The 16,584-nt window shown below is 45.6% G+C and overlaps 1 protein-coding gene across 3 annotated transcripts; it reads left to right on the forward strand.

Annotated features, from left to right (window-relative positions):
• Positions 1 to 690: 690 nt before the first annotated feature.
• On the forward strand, positions 691 to 15,155 carry LOC129393040 (protein SSX2). 3 transcript variants are annotated; one of them, XM_055106392.2, is made up of 8 exons: positions 691 to 4,947; positions 6,290 to 6,378; positions 6,820 to 6,934; positions 7,471 to 7,566; positions 9,418 to 9,467; positions 11,468 to 11,603; positions 13,957 to 14,061; positions 14,525 to 15,155. In XM_055106392.2, the coding sequence occupies exons 2-7, from the start codon at positions 6,310 to 6,312 to the stop codon at positions 14,055 to 14,057; spliced, it is 567 nt and encodes a 188-aa protein (XP_054962367.1). In that variant the 5' UTR covers positions 691 to 4,947; positions 6,290 to 6,309; the 3' UTR covers positions 14,058 to 14,061; positions 14,525 to 15,155. The 3 variants fall into 3 exon arrangements, with proteins under 3 accessions (XP_054962367.1, XP_054962368.1, XP_063457982.1); XM_055106393.2 differs by lacking the exons at positions 691 to 4,947; positions 14,525 to 15,155 and adding an exon at positions 6,539 to 6,679 and having other exon boundaries at positions 5,816 to 6,378; positions 13,957 to 14,493; XM_063601912.1 differs by lacking the exons at positions 691 to 4,947; positions 14,525 to 15,155 and having other exon boundaries at positions 5,816 to 6,378; positions 13,957 to 14,493.
• Positions 15,156 to 16,584: the final 1,429 nt, after the last annotated feature.

Consider the following 16,584-nt stretch of genomic DNA (forward strand, 5'->3'; position numbering starts at 1 on the left):
AAAACTAAACAATGCAGTGACCATACAATTCAACAATTACACTTCAGAGAAATTAAAATGTATGCCCATCCAGAAACTTGTACATAATTGTTCATAGCAGCTTTACTTGTAATAGCCAATAGCTGGAAATAATCAATATGTCCTAAAATAAGTGAATGGTCAAACTGTGGTACATCCATCCCCTGGAATGCTACTCAGCAATAAAAATGAACTATCGTCAGGGCACAGTGGCTCACCCTGTTATCACAGCACTTTGGGAGGTCGAGGCGGGTGGATGATGACGTCAGGAGTTCAAGACCAGCCTTGCCAGTATGTTGAAACCCCATCTTTACTACTAATACAAAAATTACCCGGGTGTGGTGGCGCGCACCTGTAGTCAGAGCTACTCGGGAGGCTGAGGCTGGAAAATTGCTTGAACCCGGGAGGCAGACAGTTGCAGTGAGCCGAGACACTGCACTCTAGCCTGGGTGACAGAGTGAGACTCTGTCTCAACAACAACAACAACAACAACAACAACAACAATGAACTATTGATACACAAATATCAATATCTTGGAGGAATCTCCATGGAATTACGCTGAGTGAAATAAGCCCGTAAAACGTTATATACTGTAAGATTTCACTTGTACAGCATTGTAGAAAAGACAAAATTGTGGAAACGAAAAACAGATTTGTGGTTGCCAGGGATTAGGGATGGCGGATGGGAGGAGAGTATTACTAAAAATGAGTAGCACAAGGGATAGCATTGCGGTGATGAAAATGTACTGTACATTTTTTTTTTCAAGAGGGATTCTCACTCTGCCTCCTAGGCTGTAGTGCAGTGGCACACTCTCGAGCTCACTGCAACCTCTGCCTCCCGGGTTCGAGCTATTCTGTCTCAGCCTCCCATGTAGCTGGGACTACAGGCGGGTGCCACCATGCCTGGCTAATTTTTGTACTTTTAGTAGAGACGGGGTTTCTCCATGTTGGCCAGGCTGGTCTCAAACTCCTGACCTCAAGTGATCTGCCCACCTCGGCCTCCCAAAGTGCTGGGATTACAAGCGTGAACCACTGCACCCGGCCATGTTCTGTCTCTCTCTTTTTTTTTTTTTTTTCTGAAATATAAGCTTTGTTTAAAATGTAAAGAAATATTAAAAATAAACTTTTTTTTACAAATTATAATCAAGCACTCAAAACAATTTAGGGATGTTAAACACTAATTCTTAATTCAAAATAATGACATCCATAGAATATATCCTGGTGTTGGTCAACATAAAGTTTACTTAATATTAGCAATTTATAGGCCGGGCTCAGTGGCTCACACCTGTAATCCCAACACTTTGGGAGGTCGAGGCGGGCGGATCACGAGGTCAGGAGATCGAGACCATCCTGGCTAACACGATGAAACCCCGTCTCTACTAAGAATACAAAAAATTAGCCAGGCGTTTTGGTGGGCACCTGTAGTCCCAGCCACTCGGGAGGCTGAGGCAGGAGAATGGCGTGAACCCAGGAGGCGGAGCTTGCAGTGAGCGGAGATCGAGCCACTGCACTCCAGCCTGGGCGACAGAGCGAGACTCCGTCTCAAAACAAAAACAAAAACAAAAAACAAAAGAAAACAAAAGAACTAGTATTTTTTATATGCTTAACCATTGATCCTTCCTAAAATTCAATGAAAACAATGATTTGACTTTATAAGGTGCAGCCTTTTATGTAATACGCTAGAGATACTTTTTCAAATACAAAACCTTTATACCAGCAAGGAGATTATAAAAGCATATATAAAGTATACTGAAGGATGTGATTTAAAGGCTGCCTGTATATACAGATGCATTTCACCTTATAAAGTACACGTGCACATCAAAACACTTTCACTGAATATAGATGCCATTACATTCTCTTAACACTACAAAGCAAATGTCAGGTTCATGAACATTGTTCCATTGTGTATCAACTGAAAAAAACATATATACACAAAAAGATTTTGACGGCACCTGGGAGTGGAATGTGCCTACATTTAGAGCAGAGCTTTTACAGGACCACCTGTCTCCAGCCGGCTCCCAGGGACCACTGAAAACAGCTGCTACCCTCAGAACGACAAGATGGTCTTGTTAATGATTTCACTGGACTCTCGAATCTCATCCTCCTTGATCACCAGCAGAGGTGAAACCTGATGATGTCACCATGGGTGGGCTTGGCCAGAAGTCCATAATCTCAAAGTCATAGACACACCTCCCAAGCATTACAGTCTATGGTTTCTTTAATAACAATAGCATTTAATAATTATTTTCCTCCCGGGCACAGTGGCTCACGCCTGTAATCCCAACACTTTGGGAGGCTGAGGCGGGTGGATCGCCTGAGGTCAGGAGTTCGAGACCAGCCTGGCCAACATGGCGAAACCCCGTCTCTACCAAAAATACAAAAATTAGCTGGGCATAGTGGCGCGTGCCTGTAATCCCAGCTACTCAGGAGGCTGAGGCAGGAGAATCGCTAGAACCCAGCAGGCAGAGGTTGCAGTGAGCCAAGATCGCGCCATTGCACTCCAACCTGGGCAACCAGAATGAACCTCTGACTCAAAATAATAGCAATAATAATAATTCTGTTCCTCTTATGGCAGTTACAACATCAAAAGGTAGCTTCATGGGTTCACTTCTCACGATAATACCCTTTTTTTTCCCTGCATTTTCAGCAAGATTTTCTTGTTCTAAAACCTCAAGGGCTGCGATGGTCACTCAACAGCCTAGTGGATTGCCACCATATGTGGACCCATGTTCCCCTGGCTTAATGGTCAGCATTATGCCATCGTCCCACAGCACTGCAGACACAGAGTATCAACCCCCAGAAAGGGCCTTTCCAAGGAGGACTATATCAGGTCTGACATTTTCATGATCAACAGCCAGCCATCTACCAGTTCTGGCCAATCCTATCTGTATTTCATCAGCAATGAACAGAACCAAGCTGGGAGCATGAGATGGGACGAGGGCAAGTAAAAATACCACAAAGCTCACTGTTCTTACGGAGATTCAGCTGGTCTCTCTCTCGCTCTTTCTTTCTTTCTTTCTTTCTTTCTTTCTTTCTTTCTTTCTTTGTTTCTTTTTTTTTCAGTCTTGCTCTGTCGCCCAAGCTGGAGTGCAGTGGTGTGATCTCAGCTCAATGCAACCTCCACTTCCCGGGTTCAAATCATTGAGTGAGCCCAGGAGGTCAAGACCAACCTGGGAAACATAGCAAAAGGCAGGGTGGTGCATGCCTGTAGTCCCAAGGCCGAGGCGGGAGAATCACTTGAGTCCCAGAGGTAGAGCCCAGCCTGGACAACATAGCGAAACTGTCTCTAATAGAAAAATTAAAAATATTAGTGGGGGCGGGGTGGTGTGAGCCTGTAGTCCCGAGGCCGAGGCGGGAGGATTGCTTGAGCCTAGGAGGTCGAGGCCAGCCTGGCCAACATAGCGAAACCCCATTTCTGCTAACAACAAGAACAACAAAAAAATAGCGTGGGCGGGGTGGCTCACTCCTGTAGTTTTGAGGCCAAGGTGGGAGCATTGCTTGAGCCCAGGAGTTTGATACCAGCCTGGCCAACAAAGCGAAAGCCTGCCTCTCCTAAAAAATAAAAAAATAAATAAATAATAAATAAATAAATAAAAAATGAGCGGGGTAGAATGGCACACGCCTATAGTTCTGAGGCCGAGGTGGAAGCATCATCTGAGCCTGAGAGGTTGAGGCCAGCCTGGGCAACATATCGAAACCCGGTTTCCACTAAAACGAAACAAAACAAAACAAAAAATAGCTTGGGCAGGGTGGTGCATGGCTGTAGTCCTGAGATGGGAGGATCCCTTGAGTCCAGGAGCTTGATGCCGGCCTGGCCAACATAGGGAAACACGGTTTCTACTAAAAAAAAAAAAAAAAAAAAAAAAAAAAAAAAGCGTGGGCAGGGTGGTGCATGCCTGTAGTCTCGGGGCCATGGCGGAAGGATCCCTTGAGCCCAGGACGATGAGACCAGCCCGGCCAACATAGCAAAACCTGGTTTCTACTTAAAAAAAAAAAAAAAAAAAAAAAGCGTGGGCTGGGTGGTGAATGCCTGTAGTCCCGAGGCCGAGGTGGGAGGATCGCTTGAGCCCACGACGTCAAGACCAGCCTGGCCAACACAGCGAAACCTTCTCTATTAAAAAATCAAAAAATAAAAAATATTAGTGGGGGTAGGGTGGTTTGCGCCTGTAGTCCCAAGACGGAGGCTGGAGGATTGGCCAAGGCAGATGTAACCAATACCACAATCACATCCCATAAGTAAATACATTTTCCTCTCTTCAGGGCTACAGGTAAAGGATGGTAATTGTGCGCACCATACTTAGATTCCCTTTCAAAAATGTAAGCAGAGGTTGCGGGGCCTTGGACTGTTTTTTCAGTGGCAACAGATATAGAAGCCACTGAAGAATGAAAGCCACGACTAAGTATAGCAAACCTCCGCAAATGTGCTAGTTTGGAAAACATCGTGTCTTTCAAGTAGAAAAATCACAGATTGACTATTTTTTTCTTCCCACAGTTCAGACTAGAATCCAGATTTTTAACCCAAGATCCAGGAACGGTCTTCAGAGAGTTCAAAATCTGATGGCGCCTGAGGACCACCCACTTTTTCGCAGTGGCGACAAGGTGTGGCTGGAGGAGGAGACATTATTCTGCAATGTCGCTGCCCAAGGATGATGGACCAATCAGGGCAGTTAGTGAACTCCATCTGGCCAATTAGAAGTCAGAACAGTAGGCGGAACAAGCAAAGCGGATGTGGCTTCTATCAGTCCCGGCTCCAGGGACGAAACCTTCTCAAAGTGGGGGTGGAGACTCTAATTTTCCCGCCTAAAGCATCCCCTGGGATTGGCTACTTTAAGTTCAGAGTACGCATGCTCTGACTTTCTCTCTCTTTCGATTCTTCCATACTCAGAGTACGCACGGTCTGATTTTCTCTTTGGATTCTTCCAAAATCAGAGTAAGCATAGGCTGATTTTCTTTTTCCATTCTTCCTACCCCTCCCCTCCTCCGCGGTGCATTTGCTATCTAGTTTTAATAAGGAGTGTATATGAGGCAGGCCGCCATCTCAAATCTTTCCTGTCAGTTTCTAACTTTTTCAGGTACGGGATTTTTCCTAGGAACTCTGTAGCAACTTAAGAAATTTGGGCCGGGCGCGGTGGCTTACACTTGTAATCCCTGCACTTTTGGAAGCCACAGCTGGTGGATCGCCTGAACCTAAGAGGCGGAGGTTGCAGTGAGCCATGATCACGCCAGTGCACTCCCGACTGGGCAACAGAGCGAGACCCTGTCTGAAAAAACAAAAACCAAAAAAGCTCACTCAAATCTTTCCTCCTGGGCTCAAGTGAGCCTCTCGCCTAGGCCTTGGGGCTACAGGCGCGCACCACCCCGCTTCTGCTAAATTTTGTTTTTTTTTTTTAGTAGAGATGGTTTTGCTACGTTTGCGAGCCTGGTCTCCAGCTCCTGGGCTAAGGCGATCCGCCCACCTTGGCCTTCCAAAGTGCTGGGATGGTACAGGCCTGCTCCACCAACCCCAGCTAACTTTTTGTGTATTTTGTAGACGGGGGTTTTGCTGTGTTTCCCAGCCGGGTCTCGACCTCCTGGGCTCAAGCGACCTGCACGCCTCGGCCTCCCAAAGTGCTGGGATTACAGGCGTGAGCCACGGTGCCTGGCTGATTGCTGCATCTTGAAATGCCCCACATTCTCTCTAAGTGATGGCGGGCTCTTGTAGTCTCAGAAATTCTAGCTCTCTGCCTTCTAATAATTTACAAATCACCGAGTAATAGCCTCTGAACACGTTCATATTAGCGATGCTCATTTCTCTTCAATAGAACAGAACCCCCCATCCCTCTGCCTGATCAGATCCATCGCCAAAGAGACCATGTTATCTCTGGGACTAACTTCCCTTCCTTTATTTATTGAGTGGGGGTGTCAGCATGCCCCCACTGAATAAAATTACACAGTCATGTCCCTGCCTCCCCAACAAGGGTCCGTACATCTTTCAGGGTAAGCCTAGCTCCAGGGAAACTACTAACAACATTAGCCAACCCCCTCCCAAAGACTCAAGGCTGCTTTGCCCATAGGAAACCTGTCATTCCCTATCAATACTTCTCCCAGAGACCCCTGGTTCCCTGTTTTCATCTGATTTCTCCCCATATCCTTACTCAGGGACAGATAAGCCCCAGATGGAGAAATGCAGCAGCTGATTCCAGGTGACTGAGGGTGGCCGGCCTTCACTGATTTCTCCCTCCACAGGATCAAAGCTGCTGTGGCTGGAAAGACTCAGGCTATTTCTCTTGCAGGTCAGACTGCTCCCGGTGCCATGAACGGAGACGACGCTTTTGCAAGGAGACCCACGGTTGGTGCTCAAATACCAGAGAAGATCCAAAAGGTGAGGTGACCTGGAGGGAGCAGAGTAGTGGCCCAGGGGACAGTGTGGGGTGACCCGGTTTCTGAGGAGGGGAGGACAGAGATACTGGAGACAAGGAGCAGGGTCTCGGGGGAGATCTGGACCCTTGGGAGCCTCCCACCCTCGCTCTGTCATCACCTAGCATCCCTGGAGACAAGTCTGTGACCTTGCACTACATCTGGTGACTCTCAGTCCATTCTGGAAGGTGGGAAGAGAGCCAGCCAGCAGCATTAAAGCCCTACTGTGTGGCAGGGGTGAAGCTAGGGAAGGTCCCTCGTGTTCTGTCAGTTAGCCATGGCATCAACCAGGAAGGATTATCATCCCCAGTTCCCAGATCTAGCACACAGGAAGCGGCTCCAGCTGAATGGCAGACATGCCTAGCTGAGTCCCTGCCATAATTCCTTTTTTTTTTTTTTTTTGTAGGCCTTCGATGATATTGCCAAATACTTCTCTAAGGAAGAGTGGGAAAAGATGAAAGCCTCAGAGAAAATCTTCTATGTGTATATGAAGAGAAAGTATGAGGCTATGACTAAACTAGGTAACAGAAAGTTCTAGGAACAGACAAGTCTGGGGACACATGAGCATCCCTTTTCCTGCTTTGGCTACTTCTTAGGCTGCAGAAAGTACCTCACATTTTCCTTTTGTGCAGGGAAAAATCGCAAGGCAGCTTCTGGGTGTTCTGCTCTTCTGTATCCTGTCAGGGCTGAGGGCAGGGACTGGCCACAGTGGAGCTTATACCTGGATCCTGCACGTTTCTCTCCCTTAGGCTTCTGTTCTGATGAGCCCAACTGTCTCTGTGGCATCCCGGCAACCCCCCTACCCCCACCCCACACACACCCACCCTACCTTCTCTCGGCTTGTCTCTTCCTTTTTTTTTTTTTTTTTTTGAGTCAGTCTCAGTCTGTCACCTAGGCTAGAGGGCAGTAGTGCAATCATAGCTTACTGCAGCCTTGAATTCCTGGCCTCAAGCAATTCTCCAGCCTTAGCCTCCCAAAGTGTTGGTACTACAGACATGAGCCACCATACCAGGCCCAAGCTTGTCTCTTAAGGAATAAACATTTTGCTTCTTTCTAGGTTTCAAGGCCACCCTCCCACCTTTCATGTGTAATAAACGGGCCGAAGACTTCCAGGGGAATGATTTTGATAATGACCCTAACCGTGGGAATCAGGGTGAGTAGATGGGAAGGGGCTGGAAAGGGTCTCCCCAAGCCCAATTGCTTTTCAGCTCAGCTACCTGAGAAAGATCCTCAGGCATTTGTTCCCTCATACACATCAGGGCTGAGTGAAAAAAAAAAAAATTGCATGCAGAAAGTTAACTACAGAGGCCATTCATATAAAATTTTAAAACATGCAAAAGAAGAATATATATTTTATGGATAATAAGTAAATGGTAAATGTATACAAACATGAATGTGAATAAAAAGCCATCAAATTAAGGTGACTGGCTGTAAGTGGAGGAGGGAGGGAGGGCGGGCAGGGATTGCTGAGTGCGGCACAGACAGCTTCAGCTGTGACTTGTTGATAGTGTGTTTTGTTTGTTTTTGTTTTTGAGATGGAGTTTCACTCTTCTCGGCCAGGGTAGAGTGCAATAAGGCAATCTCAGCTCACTCCAACTTTCACCTCCTGGGTTAAAGTGATTCTCCTGCCTCAGCCTCCCGAGTAGCTGGGGTTACAGGCACGTGCCCCCACACCCAGCTCATTTTTTAATTTATGGTAGAGACGGGGTTTCACCATGTTGGCCAGGCTGGTCTCAAACTTCCTGACCTCAGGTGATCCACCCGCCTCAGCCTTCCAAAGTGCTGGGATTACAACTGTGAGCTACCACGCCCGGCCTATTTGCAGTTTTTCTAATATTCTGAATAAATAAATCAGACCTAACATAGCTGTGGGGTAATGTTGAGATCCGACTGGACTCAATATTATTCCCCATACTTTTCTGTGTGTTTGAAATATTTCTTTTTTAAACGAGATGTTGTTCTTCCTAAGCACCGTTAATGAATCAAAGGACTGCTAAAAAAATGCTACAAGTGAAAAAAAGAAAGAAAGAAAGTGTTAAAACTGTAGATCCGCCAAAAACTTCCAGAGTTTGTTTCATTAACAGCATGTAGGTATTGGATAGGTATCTTAGGAGTGAGGGTGATGAACACATTATGTAATAAAGATCGCTGTTTCTCTGTATTTTATCAAAACCAAATAGTCTTCTCATTCCCAAAGAACCCTGATTCTCCGTGATGAGCTTGGAAGAGAGTTTGAAGGAGTGACCCCTTATCCAACACACAGAGAGCTTTCCCACTTGTCAGAGAGCAGAGATAACATAGGGTGAAAAAAAGACAGGTTCTTGGGTAGAGAGCTTTGTACATTTCAGGAATATAAAGGGGACATATGTGTTTACTTGCTCTTCTACTCTGACAACATAATTATAAGACAAGGTCAGAATGTCCAAACCGTCTCCAATAGACGTATTACTCGCCAACTAAACAGGCCAGATTCTACAATCTCCCGCAATCACTATAAGAGACCTGAAAAGCCAGTGCTTGAGTATCTGCCAAGTTTTGACAGTAAAGGAGTGTCTTTATACTGAAAATATTTCAGAGCCACTGGACCAAATCATCCATGGTTCATCACACATTTAACAGCTTAATTCACATACCATAAGATTCACCCATTTGAAGTGTACAATGATTTTCAGTTGTTGCACATCTTGAGTGGATACAGTTCAGGTTCCCAACCAATCAATTTAATTATTTGGGAAAAAGTAAAAGATATGTAATGGAATAAGATGAGACTGTGATGGGGTGTAGTCCCCATGTGATAAACCATGAGATGGAAAATTCTGAATTGAAGCCACAGATAAATGCACCAACCATGACTAAACATAATTCAGAAGCAAATCTGAAATAACTCCCCAACAATGAGTGGACTCATAACCCTCTGCTGCAGAATACCCTGATGCGACAGAAGTCTCTCTAGAGTTTGGAAACCTTTACCAACAAAGAAAAATTCTGATGTATTCTCTTTCAGTTGAACGTCCTCAGATGACTTTCGGCAGGCTCCAGGGAATCTCCCCGAAGGTGAGTGTCTCTCAGATCTAAAGGACCAGAGAACCTTTGTCCCTCCACGGATGCGAACACTGGTAAGAGTGGGAGAATATCAAAAATGCCCTCACTGCCTTCTTCTCCCCATGTCTATCACAACACCTGATGTAGCACCGACGGCTTGATAGTACCAACAGTTGCGATTGTTAATACTTCTTTTGTTTTCATAGTGATGCCAGATACTATTTCAAGCAGTTCACATGGATTAATTTATTTAATCCTTAAGAAGACATTGTTTCTATTATCTCCAAATAATAATGAGTCACACACTTCAGTTTTCATCCATATGAAAGCCATGTGACTTGACACAAATCTTCTAAGTTCTCTGAGCTCCAGATTCCTGGTCCATGAAATGGAAGTAAAGAATTATAGTTCATGTTTTAGATCATAGTTATCAGCAACATAATAATAAAATGAGGCTATCGTGGTACAGAGATGTTAAAGAATTTTCCTGGGGCGCAGTGGCAGTGGTAGTCTAATCCAGAGCTCCAAGCCATTTAAAGCTCATTCACATTTGCATTTGTTTATGAAGTTCAGATGTTGCTCACTAGGGCTTCACCCCATAGGGCCTGCTGGTGCTTCCATTGAGACACCCACTCTCTCAACAGGAAGGACCATCTGGTCTCTGCTGTGTTGCTGGGGCCACTTGCATGGCTTAGGAATCGCTTTGATTGTCGGCCCCTCCCTACTGTGAGCTCCTTGAGTGCCTTGTCTGCACCTGGGGCATCTGGGAAGGCCCAGTCCTAGCCCAGGGGATCCCTCGGAGGCCCCTGAATGAGTGATCCCACAAGTGCAGATTCAACTCTGGTTTGGAGGGTAAAGGGATCTGGGAGTTGGGTTGCCAGTGTGGAGACTGAATTCAAAGAAGGAATGTGAAAGGTATTAATTGTTATTATTACTACATTTAAACAGTGTTTACAAGCTCAGAGAGGGCTTTACTGTAGGCTATTTGACATGTATGGTTCACTATTTCATAAGGGAGGAAGCTGAATTAAAAGTAGCTTAAGAGCCGGGCGCGGTGGCTCACGACTGTAATCCCAGCGCTTTGGGAGGCTGAGGCGGGCAGATCACGAGGTCAAGAGATCGAGACCATCCTACCCAACATGGTGAAACCGTGTCTCTACTAAAAATACAAAACTTAGCGGGGCGTGGTAGTGCCTGCCTGTAGTCCCAGATACTCTGGAGGCTAAGGAAGGAGAATCGCTTAAACGCGGGAGTCGGATGTTGCCTTGAGCCGATATCATGCCACGGCACCCCAGTCTGGCGACACAGTGAGACTCCGTCTCAAAAAAAAAAAAAAAAAAAAAAGAAAGAAAGAAAGAAAGAAAAAAAAAGTAGCTTAAGATTGTTGGTCAGTGACACATCCCAATGCAACCAGAATTGGTATGGGTACCACCTCACTGAATTCCACATTGAATGTTGGTGCCTCGGTAGGGTAGTATGTCATATCTGGTACTGCTTTGTTTGCTGCCTAGATTAATTTCGGCAAACCATTTCTTTCCCTCTCCCTTCCCTGTATTCATCTCCCCACACCATCTTTCCCAGCAGTGTTTTGTCGCCTCCCTATGTTTTTACATTTACTCTCCCAGCAGCTGTCTACAAGCTTATATGGGATCCCTTGTATTTTACAGAACCTCTTCCCTTTGTAGACCTTGTGAATTCTTAGAATGCTACTCTTCTCCAAATCATCTGTATATCACACTCTCAATTACATGGAGATTTTTGCTGTTTGCAAGAATGTCAGTCCTAAAAGAGTGGGAAGATAAGCATTCTATCCATGGAAACCATATTCACTTAGGCCATTCCTTTCCCTTCTAACCTCCCCTCCCAGGTTTCTCCTAATTTAGGCCTGTGTAACTCTCCCAGTGTTGTTGAGAACATTGAATAAGCTAATGCATGTGAAGACCCTTTGTAAGCTCAAAAGCACTATAGATATGTCACTGATACTATTTATCTGTGATCTTCACATTATAAAGATCATGCCCAAGAAGCCAGCAGAGGAAGGAAATGATTCGGAGGAAGTGCCAGAAGCATCTGGCCCACAAAATGATGGGAAACAGCTGTGCCCCCCGGGAAAACCAACTACCTCTGAGAAGATTCACGAGAGATCTGGTAAGAGGAAGCAATTCAGGAACAATCCCTCTGGCTTCCCTGGCGATGTTCAGGTATATGGACTGGGTGTGTGGCATGGATCCCAGATAACCCTGGGTCTAGACTGGGCTGAGGAGCTCACCCAGCTCCAGATGAGATGTTAGACATGACTTCCAGAGACAGACTTGATTTGTCACCCATAGAAAAAACCATGTGACTTGGGGCAAGTCTTTCAGATTTTCTCAGCTCCAGATTCCTAGTCCGTAAGATGGAAATAAGGAATCATAGTTCATAAATTGTTTGGAGACATTAAATTTAATCTAGAAGGCCTGATGACATGAAAGGTGCTCAAGCAATTCTATCTGTGATTACCTGGGATCATTACCTGATTAAGACTCAGCTCAACGCCATGCCTGTTACCCAATACAGGTGTACTTCAGAGATACTGCAGGTTCAGTTCCAGACCACTGCAATAAAGTGAGTCACACACGTTGTTTTTTGGTTTGGCAGCGCATAAAAACATTATGTTTATACTATAGTGTAGTCTACTAAGTGTGCGATAGCGTTGTGTCTAAAAATGTATATACCTTAATTTTAAAATAATTCTTTGTTAAAAATGCTAACAATCTTCTGAGCCTTCAGTGAGTCACACTCTTTTTGCTGGTGGAGGGTCTTGCCTCGGTGTTGATGGCTGCTGGCTGATCAAGGTGGTGGTTGCTGAAGGGTGGAGTGGCTGTGGCAGTTTCTTAAAAGAACACAACAGTGAAATTTGCCACATCGATTAGCTCTCCGTTTCATGAAGGATTTCTCTGTAGTATGTGATGCTATTCGATAGCATTTAGCCACTTTAGAACTTCTTTCAAAGTTGAAGTGAATCGTCTCTAGCTATGAAAGTTCTAGAAGGCATCTCCTTCCAATAGAAGGCTATTTTATCTACACTGAAAATCTGTTGTTTCGTGTAGCCACCTTCAACAGTGATCTTAGCTAGATCTTCTGGGTAACTTGCTGCAGCTTCTCCATCAGGGTTTGCTGCTTCACCTTGCACTTTTATGTTATGGAAACGGCTTCATTCCTTAAACCTCATGAACCAACCTCTGCTAGCTTCACATGTTTCTCCTGCAGCTTCTTCACCTCTCTCAGCATTCATGGACTTGAAGAGAGTTCTGGTCTTGCTCTGAATTAGACTTTGGCTTAAGGGAATGTTGTGGCTGGTTTCGTCTTCTATCCTGACCACTCAGACTTTCTCTATTTGAGCAGTAAGGCAGTTTTGCTTTCTTATCGTGTGTTCACTGGAGTATTAGTATTATTATTTCCTTCAAGAACTTTTCCTTTGCATTCACAGCTTGGCTGTTTGGTGCAAGAGGCCTAGCTTTCAGCCTGTCTTGGCTTTCAGCATGCTTCCTCACTAAGCTTAGCCATTTCTAGCTTGTGATTTAGAGTGAGAGACATGCGACTCTTCCTTTCATTTGAACACTTAGCGGCCATTGTAAGGTTGTTAATAATCCTCATTTCAGTATTGCTGTGTCTCAGGAAATAGGGAGGCCCAAGAAAAGGAAGAGAGACGCGGAACAGCTCATCGGTGGAGCAGTCAGAACACACACAACATTGGTCGATTCAGTTTGTCATATTCTATGGGTGCAGTTCCTGGTACCCACCCCCCAAACAATTACACAGAACAGGGTGATTATAGTCAATAATAACTTAATTGTACATTAAAAAAACTAAAAGTGTAAATGGATTGTTTGTAACACAAGGATAAATGCTTGAGGATGGATACCCTATTTTCCATGATGTGATTATCATGCATTGCATGCCTGTATCAAAGCATCTCATGTACCCCATAAGAATATACACCTACTGCGTACCCACAAAATAAAGAACAAAAATTATTTTAAAACACTAAAAAACAATAAAAACAATTGCAGTAATAATATCAAAGCTCACCGATCACAGATCACTATAGCAGATATAATAATAATGGAAAAGTGTAAAATTGGTGAGAATTTAAAAAAAAAATTGCAGCATCTGCGAAGCAGTATGAACATGAGGTGCAACAAAACAAGGTACGCCTGTGTGGCCTTAACAAATACGTGCTGGATGAAAGGAGGTATGGGGGAATGTTCCCGTAAGTGAAGAGGTTGGGAATCTAAGCCTGAGAAGGGAAGGAGCCAGAAGCTAAAACTTTAATTGGCATTTGGCCTATGTTGGTGTGGATCTAAGGTCTCAGCCTCTCTAAGCCAGAGAATGTGAAAAACTGGATGAAGAAGGCCCATGGGCACTTGGGAGGAAGCAGGCATCTCCTTTTTTTGAGTAAACAGAGCCTAACACTCTCCAACCTACCCAACCCTCACTTTCCAACTATTCTCCATCATAGGACCCAAAAGGCGGGAACATGCCTGGACCCACAGACTGCGTGAGAGAAAGCAGCTGGTGATTTATGAAGAGATCAGTGACCCTGAGGAAGATGACGAGTAACTCCGTAAGAGAACCTTCCACTCATCCCCCACATCACTGCAGATGTGCTATTCTGTTATGAGACTGGTATCCCATCTGTCACTTGCTCCCCAAATCATTCCCTTCTTATAATTTTCTACTGTACAGCATTGAGGCTGAACGATGAGATTTCCCATGCTCTTTCTACTCCCTGCCCTGTATATATCCAGGGATCCTCCCTACCCAGGATGCTGTGGGGTCCCAAACCCCAGGTAAGCCCTGATATGCGGGCCACACCTTTCTCTAGCCTAGGAATTCATAACCCAGGTGAGGAAGTCACTGTGGCATGAACAGATGGTTCACTTCGAGGAACCGTGGAAGGTGTGTGCAGGTCCTGAGATAGGGCAGAATCGGAGTGTGCAGGGTCTGCAGGTCAGGAGGAGTTGAGATTGAGTTGCCACGTGGTGGGAACTCACTGCCACTTATTTCCTTCTCTCTTCTTGCCTCAGCCTCAGGGATACGACACATGCCCATGATGAGAAGCAGAACGTGGTGACCTTTCACGAACGTGGGCATGGCTGCGGACCCCTCGTCATCAGGTGCATAGCAAGTGAAAGCAAGTGTTCACAACGGTGAAAAGTTAAGCGTCATTTTTCTTAGTGTGCCAAGAGTACGATGTTAGCGTTTACGTTGTATTTTCTTACACTGTGTCATTCTGTTAGATATTAACATTTTCATTGATGAGCAAGACATACTTAATGCATATTTTGGTTTGTGTATCCATGCACCTACCTTAGAAAACAAGTATTGTCGGTTACCTCTGCATGGAACAGCATTACCCTCCTCTCTCCCCAGATGTGACTACTGAGGGCAGTTCTGAGTGTTTAATTTCAGATTTTTTCCTCTGCATTTACACACACACACACACAAACCACACCACACACACACACCACACCACACACACACACACACACACACACACACACACCAAGTACCAGTATAAGCATCTCCCATCTGCTTTTCCCATTGCCATGCGTCCTGGTCAAGCTCCCCTCACTCTGTTTCCTGGTCAGCATGTACTCCCCTCATCCGATTCCCCTGTAGCAGTCACTGACAGTTAATAAACCTTTGCAAACGTTCCCCAGTTGTTTGCTCGTGCCATTATTGTGCACACAGCTCTGTGCACGTGTGTGCATATTTCTTTAGGAAAGATTCTTAGAAGTGGAATTGCTGTGTCAAAGGAGTCATTTATTCAACAAAACACTAATGAGTGCGTCCTCGTGCTGAGCGCTGTTCTAGGTGCTGGAGCGACGTCAGGGAACAAGGCAGACAGGAGTTCCTGACCCCCGTTCTAGAGGAGGATGTTTCCAGTTGTTGGGTTTTATTTGTTTGTTTGTTTCTTCTAGAGATGGTGGTCTTGCTCTGTCCAGGCTAGAGTGCAGTGGCATGATCATAGCTCAGTGCAGCCTTGAACTCCTGGGCTCAAGCAATCCTCCGTCCTCAGCCTCCAGAGAAGCTGTGACTACAGGCATGCACCATCATGATCCACTAATTTTTTTAGGTTTTGTCAAGAAAGTCTCGCTCTGTTACCCAGGCTGGTCTCAAAGTCCTGGGCCAAAGCGATCCTCCCACCTTGGCCTCCTAAAGTGCTGGGATTACAGGAGTGAGCCACCATGCCTGGCCTCCAGTTTTTATTTTGATAGAGACTATACACTTCAGTCCTGGAGCAGGATTCTTCAGCAGGTGTTTGGGCATCTTGGCCTTTGCTCTCTGAATGATTTTCGGGTTCAAGGTCTGGGACGGTCCATTTGGGAGTATGTGGGAGGAGACACAGATGAAATCGTCATCTGGGGAACATGAAGGAATGAGGAAGATGCGTGCATTGTAGACCCTGTGATGGCCAGGGAATAGAAGAGTCCATTTAGTCTCCGTGCAGGGGAGCAGTCGGTGCGAAAGTCCCCTGGACAGAAGCATGAGACTGCCCATCAAGGGTCTCACCAACCAGGGGCCTGGGGGCTGGGGTGGGGACGATGATTTGGGAATGGGACAGTTCTTTGTCACATGTACCATTGCACAGTGTGGAGGGGAAACAGGTGTGGGGAAGGGCAGGGCAGAGGGGAGTCTATTTTAGAACAAACCACTGTGTGTGAATGAAGACATCAAAGCTCCATTCACACACAATGGACTTGAAACACCAGCCCCAGGTGGAGGCAGGATTGGAGCAGTTTTGACCGTGCATGGCCCATCACCTTGGCCTTCTGGTTCTCCCCAGCCTTCGAAGGAGGACACTATCATCATTATGCCAATATAATAGATGAGAGACGGAGTCCCAGAGAGATGGTAGGTGTCTTGTCAGAGGTCCTACAGCTGGCAGGTGCAGGAGGGGCTGAGTTTGGAGCTCACTGACTTCAGAAACTTTAAGGAGGACAGGTGTGTGTGGTGGAGGGAAGGGGAATTGAACAAGCCCCGGGCTCTGTCCCCAATCAAAATGTAAAGGCTGTGGGTTCATTTACCGAAGACAAGGAGCCCTAGGAGAGAGAGAGTGCAGGGAGGGAGAGGCAGTTGTGGT

This window comes from Pan paniscus, chromosome X, assembly GCF_029289425.2.
Source record: "Pan paniscus chromosome X, NHGRI_mPanPan1-v2.0_pri, whole genome shotgun sequence".
Classification (NCBI taxonomy): Eukaryota; Metazoa; Chordata; class Mammalia; order Primates; family Hominidae; genus Pan; species Pan paniscus.